The sequence below is a fragment of the Nothoprocta perdicaria genome, unplaced genomic scaffold (assembly GCF_003342845.1).
Source record: "Nothoprocta perdicaria isolate Ctin4 unplaced genomic scaffold, notPer1 scaffold_155, whole genome shotgun sequence".
Classification (NCBI taxonomy): domain Eukaryota; kingdom Metazoa; phylum Chordata; class Aves; order Tinamiformes; family Tinamidae; genus Nothoprocta; species Nothoprocta perdicaria.
In genome coordinates, this window is record NW_020454705.1 from 1,341,167 (window position 1) to 1,368,976 (window position 27,810).

General features: G+C 44.1%; 1 protein-coding gene across 1 annotated transcript in view; it reads right to left on the minus strand.

Annotated features, from left to right (window-relative positions):
- Positions 1–1,403: 1,403 nt before the first annotated feature.
- LOC112943774 (probable ATP-dependent RNA helicase DDX10) overlaps positions 1,404–27,810 on the minus strand; it is a 70,317-nt gene continuing 43,910 nt past the window's right edge. Inside the window, exons 5-6 of the mRNA XM_026035033.1 lie at positions 13,590–13,723; positions 1,404–2,059 (exon numbers count right to left, since the gene is read on the minus strand). Of these exons, the coding sequence (XP_025890818.1) occupies positions 1,870–2,059; positions 13,590–13,723 (324 nt within the window). The 3' untranslated portion in view covers positions 1,404–1,869. The remainder of the gene's footprint in view (positions 2,060–13,589; positions 13,724–27,810) is intronic.

Sequence of the window (27,810 nt, forward strand, 5' to 3'; positions counted from 1 at the left end):
TCTGTGTCGTCCTCATCCTGCTCGTTCCTCCTGCTGCCGGTGCGCCCGGCGCCAACTCGACGCGTTCGTCACCCTCACGGCCTCATCACGTCGGGGTGGCGGCGCTTGCGGCCACGGCTCGTCTGTCTCAGCAGCAGCAGAGTCAGAGCCTCCCTCGTTAGCGACTGGCAAGCAGCTTTTCTGAGCCAGCTTGCACTTGCTGATGCGCTGGAGAACAGCATCAGCACTGGGAGAAAGCCCTGGGGCTTCTGTCTGTTGTGGTTTATTTTCTGGGCTGTAATTTACCATGTAAACTTCCAAGATGCGAGTCTGCAGCAAGCAGATCCTGGTGATGCGGCAGGGCCGTGGGCTGCCAACCAAGTGTGTCAACAAGCGAAACAAGGGATTTTCCTGCGCTCCCTCGTCTTCCCGCACAGCAGCCCTCCTCCTCTCTACCTCGTTTGTGGGCTCAGTGAGACGCTCAGCAGCTTTGAGCACCCTCCATATGGTCTGCAAGGCTTTTCCATCTCTCCTCCTGAAGGATAGGCCAATGCTGCTGAGCTCTCCTGAGGTGTCAGACAGCCCCTTGTGGCAGAGCATCCTTACGCAAGCAGGAAGCAGAGGGATAAAACCCAAAGTTTCCATCATTTCTGAGGCAAAATGCACCCAATATAATCTGACACTAATGCCACACATTCAGAGAAGCAAACTTTTCCAGGCCCAACCAGAACTGACAAATGGATTTGTTAAATCATCACTTTCAAGTTTAAATAAGCAACATATATGATGGCTGAACTACACAGGCCAGATTTCTTTACAGAAATCCCATGTCATACCTCAGAGATGAGTCTCATTGTCTCCTCACCACTCTTTTTTCTCCATGTTTGACCTTGCAAAGCAGAAAGCCTACAAAAGAGCTCAGTAACCTGCAGAAAAACTCCTGTATACATGTGTCTCACTGATGTTACCAGAGGTTATGGAAAAGCATGCATGAAATCTACAAGGAAATACATGACTTGATGGGATGAAACCTCAAAGTATGCCAGAAAAGAAAGGTGAATCAATGCTCTTTCCTTCATTACACTTGGTCATAACAGAAAATTCTGGCTTCCAGTCTTTCAGGGGCTCCTATCACAAAATCTTCACCTTCTAACCAATCTTACTGGGCAGTGTTATGCCATGCTATTTGTGGCACCGCTGCATACTCATTTATATGGGTTTCAAAAATCAAAGCCCAAGAACTAAAATTTTAGCTTACAAAAGTGGTTTCTGAATTGCCTAGTACACAGGTGACAGAATTGAAAGAGAACTGATACCTGGCTGGAAAAATAACTGCTTTGATAACAAAGCTGAAAGAGACAAAGTTTATACCAATGCTTCAGGAATTTTAATAAAATATTTCAAACATATATGCATGATTCACAGAAGAAAAAAATGCATTTTATTTTTAAGTAGTATGATTTGAGCTGCCAACAGTATGTCTTCTTTGATAATTCTAGTACACATTTATCTTCCAATATAACAAACCCGACACTGCTGAGAAAGGCGCATCCTGTTTTTATTTAAAGTAAGATTAAATTTTTTTAAATGATGATGTCTCCAAAACCTGGAGGTCTTCAATTATAAATGTGCTGCTGCAAAATGTCACCTGGGGACTGAGTTGGGCAAGCTGCTTTACAAAACATTGTAACTGAGAACCAAATTCCCTGATACATTCACAGGACAGCTAAACCTCATCTGTAATCTCTGAGCTGATCAGATTCAAGCTCGTTCTCATTGGAGCTCATTTTTCTGCATCCACTGGTACCCTTCCAGCCAGGTGCCAAATTGATCATGCACATACTGACAAAAGTGAAGATGTCCAAGGAACTAAAACCTGCAGGAAAAGGATTAGCTATTGCTATTGAGCAGATGTAGTACAAGCTCCTCATCCTCGGCCAGGGAAAGCCCAGTATCTAATGGCATAAAGGAGTCTTCCTCGTCGCTCAGTTTGGCCTTCTTTCTTTTCCCTGTTGTTTCTTCTGCCTCTCTTCTGTTACTGCTGTTTCTTCTCTTCCCTCCAATCCTCTCCTCGGGTTCACTGTGGAAACAAATCAATTACTCTTTTTAACAACTGTAGTAATCAATATCATCATGTAATCGAACAATTTAAACCAGGCAAATTTATGTCAAGAGAAAAGAAAATTACGATTCGGAAGGCTAAAGCAACAGAAACAGATGAACTCTGGATGTCGAAGTCAGAGCTGCCTTCATGCTGAGGCAGTGGGGACTATTCTGTTGTCTTAGTTGATTACAGAATATCGGGATATTGATATTAGCTTTACCCAATATTTGCTGCCTCATACAGTGACAGATGACTTGACAAAACCGATATAAGAACATGTCAGTGGACCTTGACATGCATTCAGAATCATGTCTAAAATAAATATGCAGTAAAAATAAAAATATGAGAACTGCCACTCCATAGGCAAATCCTACACTTATTAATATAGATGCAATTTTTGATTTGGATCCATCTCATTTCAAGTCATTCTTCCCCCTTCCTGCAAAATAAGTCCCTGGAAGCTGTTAACTATGTCTTGCCATGGGAGGAAGACACAAAACCCCACTCACTTTTTTTCCCCAGTGAATTCCTACTTCTCTTGCTGCTTTTTAAAACTCGGACGAACTGCCTCTTGCAGCCTTAAATCTAGCCGAAATGGCTGTGTATCTGCTTTATTACTTTGACTTCTGTCCCGCAGCCAAACCAGCAAAGAGCAAGGGAGGGCAGCAGGCACGCGAGCTCCAGGGACCTGGGTCCTGGTTCCGGCACCACCGACACCAGGAGAACTTGGGCCGCTCGGCCTGGAGCGCCTTTGCACGCCTCTGCCCTGACACAAGACAAAAATGTTTTAAGTAATCTCTTGTTTTGCCTATTAGAATAGAGTAAGTATAAAATTAATCTCTAATTTTATGTAATCTCTAAACAGATTATGCAGACCCAGCTTTCATACACCGCAAATAAGAATGGGAATTTATATCCACATCCCTCACATCAGATCGTAAGCCCCCAAACTGCCTCCTCCAAACGAGGCAGCAGAAATGAGATGGCATTTTCAGTTTTTATCCTTGGATTTCAAACAAGACAGCAGAAATAAAGAACAAATTTCAAAGACTGATTTTAGGCTTTTTGAATTAATTTTTAAATTTATATTTTCAATTAAGATTTGGCAAATGTCCCAGTAAATCTTCACAGAAAATTCATTTTTCTTCCAAAAAAATGCTTTAACAAAAGCTTTGAAAATTGCATTAATACTTGCAATAACTTAAGTGTAAGTCTAAAGTAAGTTTGGGATGTTTTTCATTGGGATATACTGATTTACTGATTTACTGATTAGAAACAGCAGTTCCTATTAGCAGCTTCTACCAAGGAGCACTGTCCTCTAGACCAACATGGTGCACGGACCCAATGCCCTACACAGATGCCAGCTTCCACTGCCCCATGGTGTCTCTCCATGACCAGGACGTGGTTGCTTGTTTCAGAACTTGCTGAAACACAGAGTGAACCACAGGGCACCTCCAAACACAGCGTTTTCCAGCTCCTCCCCAACGCCTGTGAGTATGTCCAGCAGCGCAAGGTTTCATGCAAGGTTTCTAGCCCGCTCAGAGGTTGCTCCTGCTGATGTCTGCTTGGGCAGGAGGAAAAACCATTGGGATGTCCCTCATATTCCTGCAGCCGCACCAAAACACCCTAGTTTTACCTTGTTCTTCCCCTGCCTGTGTGGAAGCAATAGCATAAAGCCACAGCTGAGGACCATGCACTGATTAATTGGTGCAAAACGGGGGCATTTTTGGTAACATGGCCTCCTGCCGCCTTGGAGCAGCCAGCGGCATGAGTGGAGCTGCCCCACATTTGCTACCAACACGTATTTATTGCTCTTCTGGGACAGGGGCTGTTATTTCTCTCTGCAGTGCTTGAGATATTTGAGAAGTATTAAAGCCATATTGGCAGTAAACGAAAACACTGCAGATGGCTGAGACGGCCTTCTGCAGGAGGGGGACATGTCGGGAAGCAGCTTCACGGGGTCCCGCACAGACCGGGGGCCGCTTTAAACATACACGGCTGAAACCTCATCAAATAAACGCATTCTCAGTGGTTGCAAAGGAGGGGGTTATTCCAGGTGTGTGGTTATTCCCGGTGCATGGACGGCCCCACACCGGCGTGAGCCCTGCCACGCGGGATGGCTCTGAGGTGAAGCGGGAGGAGCATGGGAGCAGAGGAAAGAACATGGCGGAAAAGCGGCGGAGCGAGGAAGAGAAATGGAGGCTTCTAACGAAGCACAAATGTAGAAGCAAAAAAGTATGAGGTAGAGGAAACCTGGGAGGAGGAGCAGGAGAGCATGGTGACTTGAAAGGGGAGCTGGGGAAGTTCGTTCGGGTGCTTCTCCTTTCCTGCTGGGGCAGGAAGGGTTTTCTGGGGGGATGCGACAGGAGCAGCGCTCAGACGTGTATGTGAAAGAGCAGAGCCCCGAGAGCAGCGCTGCGGGGCTGGCTGGTGCCCCACAACCACGCGAATCCCCTCCGTGGGGTGTCCGTGGGGCGGCGGCGCCTCTCCCTCGCGCGCAGCGGCAGCAGCAGCAGCGGCCGCAGCGCGGCGGCTCTGCAGCGCGGGGCGAGCGGCCGCGCGGCGGCTCCTCACACAGCCCCGCGGTGCCCGGCGGCCTCGCGGGGCTTCACCCGACGCTTATGGGAGCGGGTTTGGGGCCAAGGCCCGGCCGCGCCGCGCGGCAACGCGCTGCCCTCCTCACCGCCGCCACCCACCAGGCCGCAGCCCCAACGGCAGCCATTGGAGCCCTTCCCACAGGAACGTGCGCCAACAACCAACGAACCTACTAACAAAACACACTCGGAAAGGCCGGGAATCACTTATCCTGTGAATATTGGCGTTTTGCTAATCAAACATGTTTGCCACACACCTCCTTTCACGTAATAAATTTGAATTTGCAAGGCCATGGCAGCAATCCTAATGAAGATTAATTACTGCAGTCCCTTCCATAAAGCCCAGTGCAGCTTCCTTTTAACTTGCTGTCAGAGAGCTACAGCACACAGAAATGGTAATGAAAATATATTGTGTTGTGTTATTCCCTTTACTGGCCATTCCACTGATGTAAATCAAAACTGCTCCAAAACCAGATTTACGAAAACAATTGCAGAAAAGGGAAGATGAATCTACTTGTAATGAAATACAAGTGTAATTGTCCAAAAAGCAAAGGCAAGTCTGTCTTGGAGCTCAAGTACCACTTGAAAAAATATTCAGTGTGTTTGCCTTTCTTATTGTTGCATGGGTAGCAAAGAGCTGATGGGAAAAGGGGATCCAAACCCATAATCAACATCTTTCTTCTGCTCCAAGGTTGTATTATTTTTTAAAGGCTTGGGCAGATAGGCATAGTAGTTATAGACCAGGTGCCTGAAGCTGTAACAGTCCTTTTCTTCCCAATTCCTGCCACAGACACTGCTGAACATGGAGCAGCAGCGCTGGAGCCACCTCGGCCCACTGGGGCTTTCATTCCTTGTATCCCAGCAAACAATTCTAGCCTGTTTCATAGAATCACGGAATCCTTAAGGTTGGAAGGGACCTCTAGGGATCACCCAGTGCAACTCCCTGCTCCAGCAGAGACACCCAGAGCACGGGGCACAGGGTGGCAGCCAGGTGGCTTTGGAAGATCTCCAGAGAAGGAGACTCCACAGCCTCTCTTGGTTTCATACTAAAACCTGCCATCGTTCACTCAAATGGATCAAACTATCACTCTTCCCACCTCTCCTTCATTCGTGCACACCCTTGCTGGTCACATACTGCATCTGTTTTCTTTAGGCAACTGCTTTGGCCAGCAGGTTCACAGGAATCACAGAAGGGCCCACGTTGGCCCTGGGCCAGCGCAGCTCATCGCGCCGCCGCTCGCGCGGAGCCGCAGCACGGCTATGGTAAAGACCCACGGGGCTGAAGAAAAGCACATCTCTTTCAACAGCAATCCAAACTTTGATAAATTTTGTTTTATTTTTAAATCATCTAATTTCCGATCTGCATTTGTCCAACCACCAGCCACTGAAACAGACTGAATTTTACATATCAAATATTTTTCTAGAGCTGAAAGTCTTCTTTCTGTATAGATCCTTCTAAACAACAACCAAGGAACTTCTCAAACTTCTCTTGGATAAACTAAACAGACCCAGTTTAAAAACTACTATGAAGCACAACTTTCAGATCCTGCACATTATTTTCAGTTCTTTTTTGAGCTTTTCCCCCATTCTGCAACATTCTTTAAAAACTAAGATAACCACAAACAGATGCAGCTTCCCAGCAGGGACCTCACTTTTCTCTGCTTAGGAAGAAAAAGCTACTGGCTGCACACTAAAATTTTGCCTTTGCATGCCTTTTTTTCCCCTTCAAACCTTCCCTTTTCCTAATATGCTTCTGGAGCTTTCAATTTTCCTCTCCCTTGCTACAGAAATTACTTTTTATTCTCTATCTTTGCACATGTCAACTTACAACACAGGTCAAATTTTGTGTTCTGAAAACCAAGGAATACCCCCACCTGCTGCTGCTGCCTTGGTCACATTAGGCATACTACTTACGGCCAACATGCGGGCACCAAACACCACAGGAAAATGTTTGTTCTTCCAGGAGCTGTTGGACACTCCTCCAGCTAGTAAGACTTTTGTTAAGCAGGTTTTGTAAAACTTGTTCTGACAGTTCAAGCAGTTACATTAAGTCTTTTTCTCAAAAGTTTTGGGAAAAAAAGCACAGAATATTCTATACGCAGTAGGAAGAATAATAATGCACCTTTTCTGACTGCCACACTTCTCCCTTAAGGCAATGCAGAAAACGTGTGTCCTAACCAATTGTTCAGCTGTCAACAATACATCTAATACAAAAATATGTACTTTGTAAAGCCTAAAATACGAAAAGGTGACCCTAGAAAGATCCCTAACACTAAAGAATAGCTTGATACAATAGATAAGCCTTGAGTAAAACTAAATACGTATTTAATTATGGTATACTCACATGAAACAGCACTTACACAATCAGCAAAGTAAATATATTAAGTTTCCTTTTCTTAGACAGGAACTAAGCTTTTTTTTTTTTTTTTTTTTTTACAAATTTCTATTAAAATATGGGAGGGCATCTTAAACAGAATGCAGTTGAGACGCTGCAATAACAGCGCAAAGGAGCAACGAACAAACTGTTTTTATGCAGGTGTTTCAGGGGCTGGGAAATAGGAAGACTCCTCTACTCCACGAGCACTTTACAGCTTAAAGCCTTAAAGACAAGCCCTTGCAATGTCTTTCTTGCACTTCTTTTTCTGACCACCAGAACATTAATTTAAGTTAATGTCACAGATGTGGTTTGAGCAAACACATGTTACAGGGAGCACCAGGACTTGCAGATAAATCACGCTGGAAGGACATATAATGCCAAATGCCTCAGGAATCACACAAAACCTAGAGAGGCAGTTTCAGCATTTGGGTTTAACACACTGAAGAATGTAAAAGAAACTGCAGTTATCCTGAATTTTTCAAAAATCTTTATTTTTGAAGGCTACCTAACACAGCAGGGTGGCTACTGACCTGCACGCCCATCGGCACCACTGATGCAATCAGAGCTAAGGGACTTCTCCATTGCCTCAGGACCAAGATCTTTTCCACGCAGATCTAAAAGCTAATATCATCAGTCATACCTAATAAAGGTTTAAAGAAGGCCAATGATGAGGCCAATTGGAATTTTCCTCTTCCTCAACATTTTTATTTAAAGAGGTTGAGGGATTAGAAATATCAGAAATTCAATTTGCCTGCCAAATGAATATTTAGAAAATCCAGCTGCTTTTCTATCACCCTGTTCGATATACTTAAATTTCTCACCTCATTAACAATTTACATTGATAGCCTTAAACCAAATATGATGAATGTTGCAAGATATACAAAAAATAATCTCATATTACATTCTTGGAGTCATTAATTACTCAGCTGGTAGAGGTATGACTGGAAGGGAGTTTTATTCAAAGGGAAGTTTAGCTCATGATTTGTACAGCTCCCTGTTTAAAATAATACTAAGGAGAAGAGAAACAGATTAATAATGTTTTTGACTTCTGCAGCCACGGGCAGATGGTCTGCCTATGAAGGCTGCTGAAGGATGATGCCCTACATGTCACACACCTGCTTGGAATTAGTCCTTTTAGACTCTTTTTTCTTTAAAGCAAATAGCAGCTAGTATAGCCCAAGTGAGTCCATTTTGCTCTAACGCTCTGGGCAAAATCCCAGAATGTTGAAAATATAAAGCAGAATATAGTTGCATTTTCTAATTTCAAAGCCTAATTTCACTGTATGCAATTCGCAGCTGATTTGTTTTAGATCAAAATCATCACCCTGGTATTTGCCAGCTCCTGGAGTGGCTCTCTGTATAATTTGGTGGGTGGCTGAATTAGGGGATGGGTATGAGGCAGTAGTGTTGATTCAACGGGATCCCCTCCTCCCCACTGATACCAACACTTGCTGCTCAGTCGCTTCCTCTTGTCCCCTCAGACCCACATCCTTTCCTTCCTCCCCACACAGAATTAAAAAGCTGCCTCTCCACAGGCTCATGCTCCCCAGCCTCCCCACCTCCCCTTCCCTTCACCCCTAGGCTTACGGCTTATTCCCATTCATTCGGTGAATTTGCTCACTTCTTTTTCTAGCTCTGAATCAACTTCCTTCACTCGGGCGTCCCCACGAAAGGCTCCTAACGCCTGGGCAGCCCTGGGCGGGCCGAGGCCTCCAGGCTCACCCCTGCTCTGCAGGGACACCGCGGCCGGAGGTATCTCACAATGAACCAAGGTGTTTATGGGAAAAAGAGCAGGAAAACCGCCCCACTTCCCTGGCACTGTGCTGCCAGTGCCCCAGCTGCGACGTCTTTGCTAGCAAAGAGACACGAGACAGGGTCTGTTCCCCGTGGCACAGCACAGCTCCTGTGCTCACTGCCCCACTGTCTTTACACAGCTAAATGAAGAGTCGTGCCTACCACGTGCGCCTGTCCTACTGCTCCTCGAAATCCAGCCTTGCCTGGGGCTCTGCGTGCTCCAGATCCATCCCCGAGCACGTGGAGAGTCTGTTCTGCTCTCCAGGAACACCCCCCACCTTTCCAGGCTCCTCTTTTTGCACAGCCACTACCCTGGCTGGTCCTTCCGCTCCTGGGTTTTAATCACCATCCTTGCCATGGCTGGAAATCAGCTCCTGATCTGCAGCCACCTATCACAATTCTACCCAGTCTCACAGAATCACAGAACGGTTAAGGTTGGAAGGGACCTCCCTGCTACCCCCTTCTGCCTTTCTCTGCCAATAATCTCACAGCTGTGGTCTCAGATGCTGCTGGTTTCCCTGCAGTTCCTTTCCCATCGGAGCAGTGCCTAACTCACGTGGCCTCTGCCTCTAAAAGCTCTACAAGTCCCATTTGGCCAGGTTGCTCAAAACTGCTTTTTGTATCATTTAGCTTCCATTCAGCTTCAATGCCGAGGAGGATTCTGAAGCAATCTGACTTGAACTAAAAATTTCAAAGCTCTTGCCTTGCTCTTGCCTCCCTCAGCAAGGCTGGAAACGCGCACTGCCCGCTGCAGCCCCGCAGCCTGTCGCAATCTGCAAAGCTGGAATATTAACAAAAACCTTTTTAAGTCCTTTTCGGGGAGGTCAAACCCACTCCTTGTTATTAAAAAGTCAGCTAAAAGCCTGGGCAGACAATTGAGAGCAGCAGAGCGCCCTGAAGTGGCTGCAGTCCAAGCGGAGAGACCCGGGAACCCGGCGTCACCCAGGGAGAGCTGCACCCCCGGCCTGCAGCAGCCCCAGCGAAGCAGCAGTCCCAGCAAACTGCAGCCCCCAGCACGGAGACCGTCGGCACGACAGACTCAACAGAAATGTTCTCCTCAAGGTAGCAAAACCAAGTTATGCAACGTCGCAGTCAGAGAAAGGAATGCTAAGAAAGAAATTAATTTGGTAAGTCAGCAGGGTTCTCATGGCAAAAGTGTGGGAATAATGTGGGTGAAAAATAGGACAAAATTTACAGTGCTTCCATTTCTTTGCAAGACCACCTGAAAGGAACTGAATAACGGTGAGATTTTACATAATTGTCCACTACATCTTCAACTATCAAAAATGTTAAATCTATATATGATCTTAAAGGCATTATAATATAAAACGTCTTTCATTTGATGTCCCCTGGCTCTTACAACTCAGTATCTGAAATTCAATTTTGGGACAAATTAGCCTGCACACACGACTAGGTTCCAAAGATCAAATAAAAAGCCATCCTTTAAAATAAATGATCCTTTGCAGAGCTCAAGTCAAAGTTCCTCATTGGAAAAAAAGAAACTGTCATAACTAAAGCCCTCCTGAGATTTAGGTTGTATTTCAAATGCACAGACACCAGACAGACATTATTACAGCACGAAAATGTACTTTGTTCCAAAGTCACTTGTGAACATAGTCAAAACATACTTAAAGTGCACTTGGTAAATTAAAACGTACTGTTTTAGATAAAACTAATTTACTAGACATCTGACAAGCTGTAATACATGGCAGGAAAAAAAGAGTGTGCATCTCAAGTTGGAATATATATACAGTTCATTTTTTTTCCAGCTCAAATTTATTCTCCGTAGCCCAAATTACATTTGAGACTAATCTCTTGAAGGTAGTAACTGAAATACTGCAGTCATTGAAGCCTCTGAGGAAACAGTAACTGAAAAAGCAATTCAAGTGAGATCAAAACCAATAAAATGGGAAACCAAAGAGGTTTAAAATGTGCCTGCATGGCTGAGGTTTAGTCGGTATGCCAAGCTGTCTGATGTAACAGGTAACAAAAAATACATATTTTCAAAAAATCAGTTGCCACATGTGATCTGTTGTGGCTATGAAGGAACACTTGAAGATTTTTGTTAAAATATTGGATTAATCTTCACTTACCCAAACTTATTCAACTCATGGTTTCTCATTACTTGTATCATTTCTTTCAGATCCCACTTCCGAGGAAGGGGGGCTGGCCAAGGGCCTCGTCCTTCCGCGCTCCGCAGCTCTGCAGGGGAGCTGACACCCTGACCCCAGGGGCAGACCAGCCCCTTGCTCAAAAATACCGACACCCATCAACCCATCAACCCTGCCCAAAATCTGTCTGCTTCTGTCACCTTGTATTCTTGAAGCTCGGCGAAGCTCGAGCTCGGCTGGCGTCTTAGGGGAAATGATTATATAAAAAGTGATGTCTGAATACATTAAAACAAAGGCAGAAGGGATCTCCCCTAGACTAGGAGTTATTTCAGTGACACCACAAGTTAACTATATTTTAAACCCACCGTCCCGCTAGTGTTTTCAACGCACTTGCTAATCAGTAATGCTGGAAATCATGGTATTGTCAAGAGAGCTTTTCCAAGCTAGGGCTCCAAGCTGAAATCATGCTACAAGTGCTGCAGAAAGGTCCTGTTCAAACACTACCTTCTTCCTACACCCCACAGGAACCAGGAAATGCCTGAGGCACCTAAATATTTAATAGGCAGTGTCACAACAGGAGGCTCCCTAGGCTTGGTTGCTGGGAATTCCTTCCCACCTGCACACCAGTATTCCAGAATATTGGTCCTTGCAAAGCGCTATCTATGAATACAGGGGACGAGTGGCTCCCTGAGCCCTTCCACTTAGCACGGCTTCACTTCAGGCTTTCTCAGCGACCTTTAGTGTCAGTTCTTCCAAGAAACAGGCTGCAAATAACTATCTGTCCATCTCAGGATGTCCTCTTCACTCTTTCACTTACCACTTTTACCCTCCAAAGGGTAAAACACGAGAGCCTGCATCACTCCAGCCCTGAAGGACAAACGTGAGCGCCCCGAGATGCTTCTCCCTGCACCTTCCCTACAGGTTTGGCACAAAACACAATCCCCAAAACTCGATGTCCTGCTGGTTCTCAGCCCCCAGGCCGCATCTGACCTGACACAGATTGTCCCTTCCAATAACATGAGGTTTTACAGGATCCTCCAGCTCTGAAATCCCTGCCTTATATCCAGGTTTTACTCATCACAACCTCATATATTAAAAAGACAACCTTAACTATATTACTGATGCTATCTAGGGGAAGCAGAGAATAAAATTTCATCGTATTAACCTTATTCCACTCCAAGCAATATAAAAATACCACTAGAGAGTGCATCTATCAAGTACAGATAGATAGATTACAACTCCAGCAACACATGAAAAGCAACCAATAAATCCCCTTACGTAACCCTCATCAATAAACACCAAATCTTAACTTCGTTATCACCGTTGTTTTCCTTCCTCCATTAAAAGCTAATGGGCAGGCTTGAGCTGTCACAAACACAGCTGGAAGGGGAATGATCCTTCTTTTTTTATTATTTATTTTGCATTGTGAGATGAGTTTTTGCACTCTTTTTGCGTGGAGATGCTCAAGCAGCTCAGGGAAGCAGCAGCTCCGTTAGGGCTCCCCTGCTCCCTGCTGCCCTGAGCAGGGGCTGCTTCCTGAGCGCCCCCAGCCCTGTCAGCTCGGCCAGCCGCTCGCTGGGGACACGGGCACCAGCTGCTTTGCTCAGGGTTATCCAGAGCTTAAATCCCTGGCACAACACTCAGCCCCAGGTCCTGCCCCTACAAAGCGCAGTCACATCCAGGTCAGTGGCAATCCAGCTCGAGGATCTTTTGGATAGAGAGCTGAGCAGCAGGAGATGCTCAGGAAACAAGACATCTAGAGAGGGCAAAACAAAGACTTACACTCCCTCTCCGCAGTGCCAGGGTCTGTTTCGGCACCCGTTACACACGGGGCTGCGTGTGGGGGCACGGGGGAGCCGTGAGGCGACTCCGAGCACCGGGCACCGTGTGGGGCTTCTCCGGCCTCCTCGCCTCTCCAGAAGCATCCCAGCCTCCCTGCGCCAGGACGGGATACAGGACCTTCCCCTTTCAACAATTCAAACACTGCTTTACGTTACAATAAAAAGCTTAGCGTTGCTAATTCTATTATATGTGTGCTTCTAACTCAGAGGCCACTTCACTTGTGGCATCAAGTCATACATCCTCTCACGTTACGTTTTGCACAAATTCATTTAATAAATTGCAGTTACAGAGGGCTCCTCCAAATCTTCACATGGCTTCAAGATTTTCCTTTCAAACAGAACCCGTAGTGTGACAGTAGAGAAATGTACTTCTGAAACACAAGCAACCCCTGGGGAACTAGTCAAGCTTTTTTACACGTGGAATATTCTCCCTGAGATCCCTTCAACACCAACCCCAAAATCTTGCTAATACATCTCCACAAAAGAAAACAACATCCTTAGCACAGATCTCTGTTCAGTACCTAGCCAGCAAACAAGCTCTTAAATATTAAACCCTTGGAGCAAGAAGAGGGCTGTAAAATGAGTTCTTAAGGCAGCTTTTAAAAAGCTTGAGCATTTCAAAATGAAAGTGCAAAATGTGTCTGGATAAAGCAAAGAATATGAATAGCTACAGTTCCTGCCCTTTCTTTAATCAGGGCTGAACTAATATCTTGATAACCTCTGGAGAAGATGGAAGAGATATCTTGATATGTCATGGGAAACCAACCAAACCAACCAACAAACCCATACCTGTAGCTGTCTTCACTTTCTGAATCAGGCTCTTGGTCAGAATCTTTGAATTTGTCAGGATCTGGTAGAGTACTCGGATCAAATTCTTCTTCACTCCCGCTGTGTGCAAGGTAGGCCACGGTCTCCTCTCCACCCTGGAATGGGACAAAAGGCAAGTTACAGATGAACGAGTCTGGATACTGCCCCGAGCCACTAACACGGGTGCTGTAACAAAAACTTATCCCTGCTCAGGAAATTTCAAGACGTTCTCACGAACACATCTTCAAACGCTGCTTCACCAATCTCACATTTAGGTTGGGCACCAAGCCAAAGGAGATTTTGGCAGCTGCTAATCCCACACTTCAGCAGTACGGAACTCTGCTGTTTTCCCAGAAAGGCGCTGGCACAGATGGGCCTCCGGACACACTCATCGCCTGTGCACCGGGTACTTCATAAAACATTCGTCCAGGTTTCCTTGCAGTTAGACAAAACACCGCCGAAGCCAAATGGCTCCTCGTTGGAGCCGTTCAACCATCCTTGGTTGAATGGCTCCAACCATCCATCCATCCATCCATCCTTGTTGAATGGCTCCAACCAAGGTTGAATGGCGCCAACCGTCCAACCATCCTTGTTGGAGCCGAATGCACTGTCCTTGTTGGAGCTGAATTCACCGTCCCTGGGGAGCTCTGGCAGCCACGAGCGGTGATGCAGGTTCCTCAGCCCCCCAGGAAGCCACAGCCCCCCCTGCAGCCCCCTGGCACCTTTCACGGCGCCTCTGCGGAGGCTGCTCTGCCAACGGGCACGTGCAGGGACACCCAGGAAAACGCACGCACCCATGAAAAGCTCCTGGGCACGGCCGAGCACTGCGAGTGCCAGGCCTTCCGTGTGGAAAAAGAAATGCAAACAGACACCGCTACCTTTTGCTTCCATAACTAAACACACACACATAAGGCCGCATTTCTGAGAGTGCCCATGCAAACGATCTACCGTTTTACAAGCAAGCTCACATCAGTAAATATTTCATTCTTCCTGGTTTTCCACCTTTCCACCCCTCTCCAGCCCCGGGCTCTAACAACACCCTGCAGTTCGGCGCATGCACAGCTCATGGCAGCAAAACCTCTCTGTGCCTTCTCGCCCCAAAGGTTCCTTATCTATTTAGATATTAGATAGGCAGGGAGTGAGCAGCCACGGGCAGACGGGGGGCAGGAGGAGTCGCCACTGCGGGACCCTCTGCGCTCGCCCACGAGCACTGCTAACACAGAACAAACCTGGTCTGAAAAGTACCTCCTTGGGGGCGACTTCCCCACCTGAAACGGTGAAGCTGCATGAGCTCCACGTAGCTGATTTCCATTTCTTTCAAAAGTGAAACATTTGCTCTTTACTTGTCCCTCCAGCTGCACCTATTCCTTTAATACGGCACGTCCTAACCACGTACTTGGACTAAACAAAGAGCAACGGCACCCAGAGCTGTGGTATGGAATGAAGGGCTGATTAAAATCAGTGTGCGTCTGCGCGACGCGCCACTAACAGCCCCGGGCAGGCGTCTGTGAACAGCCGGCCCTGCGTTTGTGCCCTCGGCTGTGAGAGGAAGAGCCTGGCCCCACAGCGTAACGCTGGGCAGGACTCGGCTCTCACTGCACACCCACAGGCACTGTCCAGAACGAAATCTGCAGATACCTGGTTAAGTCAACACCTGTAGTCAGGCAAACATGAAAAGAAAGAACTGGTAAAAATACCTCGCTGGTTCAGCAGGAATCATGAGGTGGTATTTCTTATAGGTATTGCCTGTTGCATATTCATGAAAGTATTTGTAGGTCCCTGGAATTGTCAGAAACTTTAAAGGGAACATTTATCATCCACAGTTGAATAATAGAAACTCGTTATTTTTCACTCTTGCTTCAAGTTCCTATCAGCCAGTCGGGAAGGAGAAATATTACGACTCAACCTCACATTACTCAGCACAAGAACTGGAGCAAGAAGTCCAAGACACAGCTTGACATGATAAACACTTGTAAAAATCCTTGTAACAAAGCAGAGAAAACCAGGAAACTGTGTTTCCTCTCACAAACAGGGTATGACTTACAGAACGAAGGCTGGCTCCTTCCTCTGGCAGTCACTATCTAAGAGGGTATTAGGTAAAGAACAGATCTTGGCCTTCTGCAATCGAAGCCTGAGGTTGGGCTAACGCTCCTCAGAGCACAAATTCCTGGCAAGTTCTACCCCAGGGGCAACACATTGAGATGTCGGCGTGTCGGGAAAGCCTCCTGCCCTCGGCCCCAGGTCAGCTGTCATCAGCCCTTCCCCATTCTGGGTATTTTGGAAATGAGGCCAACAGAGGAGACCCCTCTCTCGCGTTCAGGAGAGGGGAACGCAGGCCCGGCTTCTGCTCGTCTTTCTCATGAGATGGATGGACAACATCCCTGCCCTGGAAAGAAGTGTGAATGGCTGGTGGAGCTCAGCCTGCTCAGGCTGAGCAGGCTACCAGAAACTTAAGAGTGAAGCAACTGACGGACCTTTTTAAGCAGACAAACACTCAAGGGACAGTAATCTCCCAAATAGTGGAATGATGTCTCTTTTCTACCAGGCATTAGGCACTCGAGAGAAAAGCATCTATTACAGCCAGATAAAAAGGGAAGGCAGAAAAGCATTCCATGAAAGATGGTGCATACATAAAATACATTAAAAAAATCCATAGCAGATTTAATTACTAGAATTCACATATAATAAGTATTTAACTTATAGCTAATTCAATTTAATAGGCATTTATTTTTATCTGACTAAATTTTCTTGAGTTTTCTGTCTTCTTATGTTCGAGTCCTTAAGCAATTTATCAAGTCCCAGCAACTGGGTAGGAGAGAAGGAATTGCTTCAGCCCTGTCAGCTCCATGCACAGGACTTCACGTAAAACTCAGCAGTGGAATATTTCTGATTAATTTAAAGTTTGAGGTTTATTTTAAAGTTATCAGACTTGATTCGAGTCTGACACCAGTCATGCTTATGAAATACTAAAACATTCAGGTCCTTAGAGAGCCCACCTTTGGCTTTGGTTAATAATGCATTTGGCTTCTCTTAGTGATAACGTTGTGCTTTTAATACTAAACAAGGGTGAGTTTTAAATACTGTTACTTCTTCCACAGAAGTACACAACTTGTAAAAACTTAGCATATTAAAGTTTACACAAAAGGATACTTAAAAGGGTAACGTAAACCTCGTCATAAACTGATGGCACTCCGAATTTCACGAATTTTCCTTTTTTTTCACAATTATCATTCACATAATTGTGAGAGTTTGTTTTGCACCATTTTTGTCATGGAGCATATTCGCAAAAATGGACGTGTTGGGGAATCTCCTCACAGCCATCTGAGGCTGGATCCGCCTGATCTCCCGGGGCAATAACCTGATGCTCAGATATTTGATGCCCAGACCCAGGTATTGTGTGGTTCACGAATGGAAACACAGCTTGTCACGTAGCTGGGGTGTTTGATCCAATAGGTGCTTGGAAGATCAAGCCTTAGACCAAGACTGGATACTGACTGGGAGCCCGTGGAGCAAAGAGAGTGCAGATATGATGAAACAAGTGGGCAACCACACCACACACTGTCTAAAGCCCCTCAATGGCCTTCAAACTCAGCTCCAACTCGGCTTAATTACAACAGTCCTGCCTGGTCATGACAAACACCTCAGAGCATCTTTGCACTGAGGCAAGGATCTGGCTAAAACCATTTTTTTCATCAAAATCATCTCAAACATTAATCCTAACAGATGACATCTACTTCCTTTCTGGGATTGGTCCTCTCACTCCTTCTAGGCTTGACTCTTCGGATCAGAAGGAAGCAAAAGGAAGCAATGCACAAAAGGGTGGGAAGGGCAGAGAGCAGGATGTTGCTGCAGGACTTTCTGTCCTCACAATCTGAAGCGTGCAGGCACCCAATCAAAAAGCCAAAGATCTGGCTGTGAAAAGGCTCCAAGGGTCCATCCAGACAGAGGCCACAGCTCAAATGTGTTTCCTGCAGGAGGCTGGTAAACAAAAATTGCAGAAACCACGGTGGCAGGTAGCTTTTGGTGGCAGAGAGAGTCTTTGATACTACGATGCCCCAACTTGCCTTGCAAACGTTGGGAGGAGTCAGCCAACACTCCTGGCTCTCACGTCCCTTTGAAGGGACACCAGCCTGGTTCTTCAGGGGAAGGGACAGGTGAGTCCTGGCTGCCTCTGCAAAGCTTCCCCCCTTCCCAAGCAGCACCAGTCTCACCGAGGTTCCATTTCATGCAGCTGTTTTTTGTTCATTTTTAAGCAATCTGACATCTTCAATAATAAAATTAGCATAGCTGGGGCAGCAGAATCTTACTGCATACCAGTGGGCTCAAGTAATGTCCTTAAAATTATTTCATTTTCTTTTGCAGTGTAAATGCAACAAAGGAACCTACTTTTAAAATTTCTTCTGTTATAAAAGCACAGGTCAGAAACATAGAGAAAAGAAAAATCATAAAATTTTGCATCAACTTTCCATTTTTTTTTGACAGTAGAACTCCTCCTCCAGACTCTCACAGCAGAAAGCAAACATTTATCTGTACAATTAATTTCTATAAAGTATCTAAATTCTGTATTAAGAGTTAACAGCAAACATAATTTTATCACGTGTAACACTTTATCTGGGACCTAAGGGTAAACTTTGATCTAAAGTCAAAATCTCTCTACAAATAAAATTCACATGCACATATAGCACCATTCTGAATTCATTAACAGTATTAACTTAATTATTATATACCTGCCTCTTATAGCCACTGAGGTCAGTACTATCCAGTTTGAAATAATTTTAAATTAGGTACACAGGATTTTAAAGTCTCCAGTGTAAAGGTATTTAAAGAGCATTAGAAAACTGCCTGGGATAGAAAGCTTTAATTTTTAGAAATAGAAAGCTTTTTAATTTTAAAGTTTAAGCTTTAATTTTCAGTTGTTAGTATCAAATCATAAGAGAACACAGGAACGTGCATCTTCCTTTAGGCTGAGCTCCCCGCTGCCCCAGGCAGCCGCACCATGAGATCCATCAGCTCCCGCCTTTCTTGAGCTGCACCTCAGAACCAGGCGGCCGGCTTTGTCCCATTGCTCACCCGGGACTAAATGCTCCTTCAGAGTCAGCTATACAGGGATTAGAAACCCCTTTCTAATTTTAAGCCTGCTTTGGCTCATATTTTATTTATTCATATATATTTATATTCATGTACATGTATTCATTTGGCTTGTTCTCAGCGAAAAATACAAGGTCCTGGAGAGTTCCCCCCCATATTTTTTGGGTTTGTGTGTGCATTTCTCCCTTATATAAATGGCACTGATTAAGATGGGACTTTCAAAGTCTTGCTCAGCAGCAATTTACAATTTGCTATACTTAAAATTACAAACCCTTGTCAACCTCAGGATCGATTTCTAAGAATTTCTGAGAAAATCCTCAAAGAGTTTTTCCCCAGCATATTTGCTCTTATCTGTACTTGAATTATACAATGGCTACACCTCACAGTTAGACCTAATGCTTTTAATTCTTTATTTTGCTCCTAAAAGTCCTACAAGGAATTCTTACTGTAAATACAAGACATTTTAGATTGTTACTGGCTACACTTGTCAGTGTGATGATGGCAAAAGGGCAGCCTAATGTAATTCTGATGTTAAAAGTCAAGATAAAATAGCTATAGTGTTATTTTAAATGCAATTCATGTTACAGACATGAGAATACAACTTAAACAAGGAAAGTTATTAAGAAAATGAAGGTGGCATTGGAAGGAAAATACAGAATAATATAAAAAATTGACAAACAAAAGGGTTTATCCTACTGCACGCAATAACCTTGATTTTTGAAGGGTATAGTTTACACATTTCTACCGAAGTTGCTGTATTAGAGAATCACAGAATGGCTGAGGTTGGAAGGGACCTCTAGAGATCATCCAGTCCAACCCCCTGCTGTATTTGCCATGAAGAATCCAGCCTGGGATGTTCAAGCAAATCTCAAAGAGCTCCAGTCTGGGCTGTGCCAGCACCTGGACACAGCGGCTGCCAGAGCCACCAAATCCCCGTCCCAGTGATTCAGAACATTTAACAGCGCAAAAGCTCTAAAATGGAAGAGTTCAAACATTTTTTAATGTGAAATCTTTCTGATTTTAGATTGTCAGGTATTATTTTGTTTGCAAGAGAGCAAATACTACAGGACCTTTTCCATCCTTTTTTTTCTTCCCCTGTGCCTTAGAAAAAAATAAATAAAAATACGGCAGAGAATCAAGGGTGTCAAAATACACGTCCAAAAGTCTAAGGGCCGCTCACGAAAAAAATAAAAACTGACATCTTGGAACAGCATTTTAAATTTATATTCTCCACATGTAATCCTTGAACTGTCTCCTTACATTCCCTCCTCTCTCCTTCCCGTTACTTTCAGGTCCGGCGCAGTCACGGCTGTCAGCCCGGATCCAGCCAACAGTTCTGCCCAGCCCTGCCCGTGTGGCAGCGTGGCCCCGCGTGCGGCCCCGGAGACCCTCCCGCCAGGAGGGCTTTGGTGGTGCCGCTTCTTGGTGCCGCCTTGGAGCGCGACGCCGGGCGCTGCTCTCTCCAGGACTGTCGCCAGGACTGTGCAGCGGCAGCGGAAAGCAACCAGCACCACCACTTGCTCCCTGCCTGGGATATTTTTCTTGAATGAACAGATCAACAGCAGCGTTTAACACAGAATTTTTGAAATAGAAACCTTGTAAGACACGTAATTCCTTAGTTCTGCACTTTCTGAACCAGCTAGGTTGTATTCAGTGCACGAGAGGAAGAACAACCCTGATACTATCCACTGGACAACCCTTCCTACTGCAGCAAGGCGTTCCTGGTTTCACTGTGCTGGGCAGGTCAAGAACTCTAAACATGGGGCAAAATACGTGAAGAGCATGTTTACAGGAGCCAAATTATGAATTAAACAAATTCCCCACACTTACTTGATGTTGAAATAGTGAAATGTATTTGAACTGCTATTAGAGCTTCTCAGAAGAGGATACGAGGAGTTGCTGCTCCTGGGATGGACTCAGTCGGTCGCTGTTAGAATGAGAAACAACCCCACAGGCACAGCACCCACTCACCAGCAGCATTAGCTTCCTCTGACTAACCCCGCCGACAGCAGCGAGGGGCGAGCGAGCCGGTGCTAAGGGCTGAGAACTAAACTCGAGGCACCAGTGGTGCCAAGACAGGCCACAAACACGCACAGCACTAAGGGCCTGCTGAGGGGCACAAAGAGCCATAACTCTGCAGCAGGATTTTGAATTCCTACCAAGGGAGCAAAACAGCATTCACATGGAAAAGAGGAAAGGAGACTGGAGTCAAGAGAGAAAACAACAGTACCCCTCGATGACAGGTTTATCCACGTGAATGAATAGCACATTCAAGCCTTAGAAATGTCAAGTGGAAAGAAAAATATAGATAGATAGATAGATAGATAGATAGATAGATAGATAGACAGACAGACAGACAGACAGACAAACAGACAGATACACGAGGCAGAATCTTTTAGAACTACTAGCTAACTGAAAGAAATACAATTTTCCATCTATGTTTTTTTTTAAAAAGGCAACTGCAAAGCCAAGTACAAGTTAAGAATAATTGCCAAGAGTTCCTGTTACTCAGAGAATCAGAGATAAGTGAAACAGCGTGTGTGCAATGGAGCCTGGAAATGTCATTAAGGTGCAGGGAGATGCAACGTAATGATTCTCTTTTGGGAAGGAGATAGAGATCGTGTAATTTATCATGTGTGGAAAATAAAGGGACAAAAGGGGGATTAAGAAACATTTAGATATGCAGCGATTAAAAACAATATCAAGTTATTGGCTTAAGTGAGAGATAGTGATGATACCCACAGTGACCAAGGAAGATACGAAAGGAGGTGCTGTTTTTCCCTTAGAATTGCCTAATCCGCAAAGCATCGGAGAAACTGGCTAAGATTTTAATTTGGGCAGAAAGATAGAGCTGCAATAGAGACAGAACTGCAACTCATTAGCACAGAAATGAATTTGTGCTCAAGGATGAGATTTCTCCATTGATAAGGAGGAGGAGGGGGGAAAAAAGGAAGAGGCAGAGCTGTGCAAAAGGTTGTAATGGAAGGACACTGGGGATGATGATGTTCCTGCAACTCCGAGGAGAAATCACTAGAGAAGACAAAGACCAAATGCCACAGTGGGCACATCTACCTGCAAATCTCTAACACACAAATATGAGGGGCAAGAGGAAGTTTTAAAATTACTGAGTCAGTGCAAGCAAATGAGATGTTCTTTGAACATTTGCAAGCAAGTGCTGTTATATTCCGTCATTTTTCCGTTCAAGAATTCAGCAAGTTCCTTTAGGAAAGGCAGAATTGGAAGCACGAGGAGGGAAGAACTGGGGAGAGATTTTAAGAAGGTAGTGAAGGCACCTGGGAATGCAGATATGAGAGTTGAACAGATTAAAATGTTTGTGGATGAAGAAGATAAATTGGAAATGCGGAAAGTCAGCATGATCATGGGTGGGATTTCCACCTTAGACCCCACGGAGTACGAGAGTGGGAACACAGAGAAAGAGCCAAGGAGCAGTGTGGCAAAGCAGACCTTGCAGAGGTAGCAAAAGCCTTGAGAAGGGAGAAGGACATCACAGAAAGAGGGTGAAGCACTGCAGAAGGCAGATGGAAGACAGGAATCACCGGTGCCACTGGGGCAGGTACCATGGAGGGGCCAAGTGAGTAAGAAGAAGCCTGATGAACATGAGGGCTCTCAGAGAGCTGCATCCGTGTCAGAGGAAAAGCAGAGTACAAAAATGGATGAAATCATGAAGTGAGGACAACTTTCCATCAAAAGCCTGTACATTTGCCTCACAATATTTATCAGAGGTGCCCACATGCAATGGAGCATTAAGGAAATCAGATTGTCCTATCTCAAACAAAAGCCTGGGTTTTGTCCTCTCAAAATGTTCTAATGTATTCCCAGTGATTCACAACTTCAGTCTTCAGTATTTGAAATGTAAATACCAAGACACACAAATATTAAGAGCAGAAAATCCGTCACTCATCTCAGGATGTAATTAGTATATGGGATGTCTAATGGATTTCTCTCCACCCCACAAAAGCCCCCAGCCCATACCTGCAGTAAATCAGTCTCAAACGTATTATAGGTACTGAAGTCATCTTTACAAATCTTAACCTAGGAAATTGCCATTTTCAACTGGGGACATATTATGCCTCTCTCTTGCTCATTCACTTGCCTGTTCATTTCAGCAACATCTGAAAAATCTTTATACTGCATAAATAATGTATTATATCCATAACAACAGGATATAGCACACTGCATGATTGATTACCCTGGCATTTAGCTCTTGTGAAAATAGCTTTTGTGAAACACGGCTCTATTGGAGCCCTGGAAAATTACATTTTAGTAAAACCGTCTAAGTGATCAAACTCAGGTACGGTTAGACAAAATGTTATTAACATGGCACTGAGATGTACCAACTTTAACGTTCTGTACTGCAGGGAAACCAAGCCACTTTGCACACGTTTCTTGAGGAAGCAGATACAGTAAAATAAGGGTAGACCAACTTAAACTGGTGATTAAAATCCCTACCTGTAATCATGATTAAAATCAGTAAACAATTCACTAATATGTTTCTTGTTTTACAGTTGTGAGTACTCTAAATCAAGGATATTTTTCACTGGCTTTTACAAAGATATTGGTACTATTTTAGGCTAAAATGCACATCACATTTATTTAATCAATTCTACAGCTTAAATTAAATCCATTTAAAATTTACATTAGCAAATGGTAAATGTGCCATTGCTTATTTACCAAATGATTAATTTTTTAATCATTAGTGACAAGTTGACTTTTAATCCATCTGAAATTGAAATAATTTCAAGCAGAACTTTCATTACATAATATATATCACGTATATTATTTTTAAGCTATTACTAAGTTAAGTAGAACTATCTTAAGGATAACAGACACACACAAGAAAAAGTTTCTGTATTCTAAAATTCTAAGTTTCTGTATTCTAAACTAATATTTATTAAAGTCCATATTCTTTGCCCCTAAGAAGTAACTTTTGCTGTGTCTCTGCATTCCCTCTTACAAGATTTTGGGATGGCTAATACCCTCAGATCCAATTTCTATTCACCAACTGAAAGAGGAAAGCAAAAATAAACAATGATTTTCAGTTCTTCAAATTCTAATACGTTTTTCAGCCTCAAATGCACCATACATTGAATTGCACAAATCAAATATATTTAAATTAAGAAAATATTACTTCTGAACCTGGAAAAGAAGAAATTGCTATGAAAGCAGTTTGGGAACAGCTCTCTAGATCATGGAACTTTATAGACAACTTTTTATTGCTTGAATTCTTTATTATCTTGGTAGGTTCTAAGTAGATCATTCCTCACTATTTTCCAGTTTACTTACAATTTTTAAGATCTCAAAGAACAAAATTAAAATGTATCTTTAAATAACTGTTTTGATCTTTTTACTGAGCTGTGGACTTTCCTCTACCATGCTGCTAATACATGTAAAACAATTTGAGTTTGGTGGGGTTTTTTAATCTCTTTCTCCAAATAACTGCAGCATACAAAACAGAGCACCAAGAGCAGTTAAGATCTGCACATTTTAATTGCATTTATTTAAAAATAAGCCACAGCATGCTTAGAAAGCTGTCATAAAAAGTCTTTTTATCCTGTCTTCAGTGCTCATTTTGAACTGTGGTGCAAACAGCTCCCTGGCTGCTCCGACCTGGTGTCACACAGCCTGCTTGCCACGGCGCTTTGCCCACGTTAGCCAATACTGATGGGAATACATCTTTCCAGATGGAAAGAGCGGAGTGCAAACGGGATCTCTGGGCTTGTGCACGGGCACACCGACCCCTTGGTGCCCTGGCAAGGCCAAGCCCTGCGGGGAACTTGGCCGCCCCCGGCAGATACCAGCGAGCAACCAGAGCCCATTCCCGGCCTCCCGAGGAGGCCGCTCCAGCCTCCAGCGCTCCATGCCCATGGAAGCCACTTCCTCTGTGCCTCCTCAGGGAACAAGCCACGGCTGCAGCACTCCTAGCATCATCTTTAAAGCCTGTCGTGATGGGGAAACCACGGTCTATTTATGGATTCAGCTCACCATAGCTCCCGGACCATTATTTTAGCATCTGCAGTGATCTTCCCTTTCACAGACCTGATACTTTTTGCCCCGAGGGAATGAGCTCAAGCTCGGACTGCTCCTGTCCATTCCAAGGACTCTCCTTGTTGCCCCAGCTCCTCTCCTCCCGCTCAGGCCAACCATGGAAGAGCCACTGTGGCCAAGGCACCTCCTTCGGCCTGCCGAGAAGGGGCCCGGCTGTGAGGCGGGCAAGGGAGCAGAGAGGAGAGCAGGGGCAGGGCTGTGAGGCGGGCAAGGGAGCAGAGAGGAGAGCAGGGGCAGGGCTCTGAGGTGGGCAAGGGAGCAGAGAGGAGAGCAGGGGCAGGGCTGTGAGGCGGGCAGGGAGCAGACGCGAGCAAGGCCGGGAGGAGCGGAGCGGAGCGGGCGGCTGCAGGAAGGCCCCGCGGCCGCAGGGCCCGGCCCTGAGGCGCCCGTGTGGGACCGGCCTGCCCAGCCGCTCGGGCAGCCCTGGAGCTGCGGCACAGGCGGAATGGAGCACAGCTGCACACTGTGCTGGTTAAAAGGACAGGTACAAGTCACTGATATTTACTGATTTAATCCCAGCAACAGTCTAAACCCATAAAACCGCAAAATACTCCGTACACAGAAATTACATTCAACTGACACTTGCTCCCACACCTGCCAAACAATTTCCTAGACTGATATAATTTCTTAAACTCTCAGACTGTTTAACACTTAAAATGGCAGATGAAAACTTTTTCTTTGCTTTAGAAACTTTTTCATCTGTTATGTTAAACAAAGACAAACAAAAGCCTTTTAAATGTGACCTTGAAACAACCTTTAACATTAATACAGTTTTCAAGACTTAGCGGTATTCCTCCATTTGACAAACGATGGAGCTCAGTGCCTGGTCCTCTTTACGTAAGTCACAAGTCTTTGCTAACAGAATATTTCATCTTGAAAATAATGTTTTTCTTTCCTCAGAACTATGATTCCTCAGAGCAGACAGGGTAGAATTTCAGCTTCATGAAGTCGCTAAAATTACTTCCTCCTGAGAAGTGCTACCCAATTATAAAGTCAAGTTATGATTTGATTGTATCCGCAAACTTATCTCTTCACACATGTAGCTTAAATGTGTTAAGCTCCCTTTTTAAGTTCTTGCAGTTTCACAGAATTTTGAGGGTACAATTTAATGACCTATATAAGATAAATAAATCATTTGTTATATTAAATTCTACTTGGCATACAATATTAGCACAGAGCACATTTGCTAGAGGTACCGCTAAGTGAAAATCCTTGTTACATTATGCATGACTCCCCAAAGCACTGAGTACATAATATCCATCATGAATTTCAGAACCAAATTTAGAAAGAGGTCCGTTCAGACCTGTGATCAGCAATCTGACATCTCCACTCATGAGTTTTAATCAAAGCTGCTTTCTGTATGAAATCGACTTTTATTAAATAGGCACGGATTCGTGTTTCCTACATTATGCACAACTAAAAAGAGATAAGAAAGTTATTTGCAAATGGTTTTTCTTAAAAGGGTATCATAATTCAAGGCACTGTTCCCTAACTTCTCTTTCCAGTTGTGCTGAATGGCAGCCCTGGTGAACACAACCTGCCTGGGCTACTCCAACACCTCACCAGCAACCTGCTTCAACACAGATGCTTTTCAGGGGAAGACAAGATGATAAATGAGATATTTGAATTAAAGGTAGAATTGATTATTTTTCTGCATGGAAGTAAATTATTTAAAAAACAAACAAACATCCATGCAAACAAGAGGCACCTCAGATGCCTTCCAGGCACCTCAGGTACATCAAACTATCCTTAGGATTCCAAAAAGTCTGTTTTTTTTAAATCCTGAGCTTTTTTTTTTTTTACCATTAAACAGATTAATCTAATTCTCCCTCCATTTTCCATACTCTACATCACCTTTCATGAATCTTTATAATTTCCTGTGCATCTAGATGAAGGTCATAAGGCTGAAGTCATAATTTTGCGTCGCACCAACAAGTTTCTCATGCAGATCACGAAGAATCAGAGACAAATGAAACAGAAGCTACTACAAGTTTCAGGGAAGCCAAGATTCTTTGCAGAAAATAACCTGAAATGCAAGTATTTTTATAATGTTTCTTGACTACATCATTCCTATAACAAGCAAGTTTTTGGTACATGCTGATGAGATGCTGCATGTCAAGTTAAGAACAAACACGAAAAAAGCAGCAAAACATTTGTGGATAAACTGCAAACTACAGCCACATAATCAGTATCAGAATAATTTTAAATATTAGAAAGTTGTTTTGTTTCTGACTTTATTGTTTGTGCTTTGATGCTAAGATGTTGCTAAACTGATTTTATTGAAGACACTGCAGTAAAGGATCTTCAAGATAAATTAACTCCCTTTAGCAACTGTTAAACAGACAGTTTTCAACCTAGAATTTTGCTGGAGAAAATTAAAAATTACTTAGCCTCTATTTGTAGCTCTCCAGTTTTCTTTTTTCTTATTGTTGAATTTGTTCATTGATTTTATTTTCATATTCCTCACCTTTCTAATGTATTCAGTGCTTTTAACAGGGCTTGCATAATACACACTGCAGTCACTTCCACTTTGTTCAAGAATGATCATTTGTAAATGAAGAAGCACCAAATTATGTAGCGGAGCTTTGGAAAAGAATGAGAAGCAGGAACAAACCTCCTGAATGCTAAATAACACCAGGGCCTGCGAGGCCCACAAAAGCGAAGGGGCCACAATGTTCTTGCCTTTATTCTACTAATGAGCCCCATTTGTTCAAAATCGGAGACGTCAAACAGAAACAGAATGAAGACAAAATTTAAATGGAGATTTTGCTAAACTAAGTGCTCCACTTGCAGGTTCTTTATTTATGAAGCCTCTCTGCGGTGCAGGTGAAATGGCAAGAAGCAATGCACTGCATATGCCATAATAAGTCAGAAGTTTCAGTTGATAAGCTTGAATTTCTTTTTACATTTTGAAGAAGTACTAAAATTTCTAAACTAAAATTTGAAGAAATTAAACAAAGAGTAAAAACAGAAGAATCCTACAGATGAACAACACCAGGATTCTAGAGAAAAATTTGAGACCCATCATGACACACTCAGTACAACATGG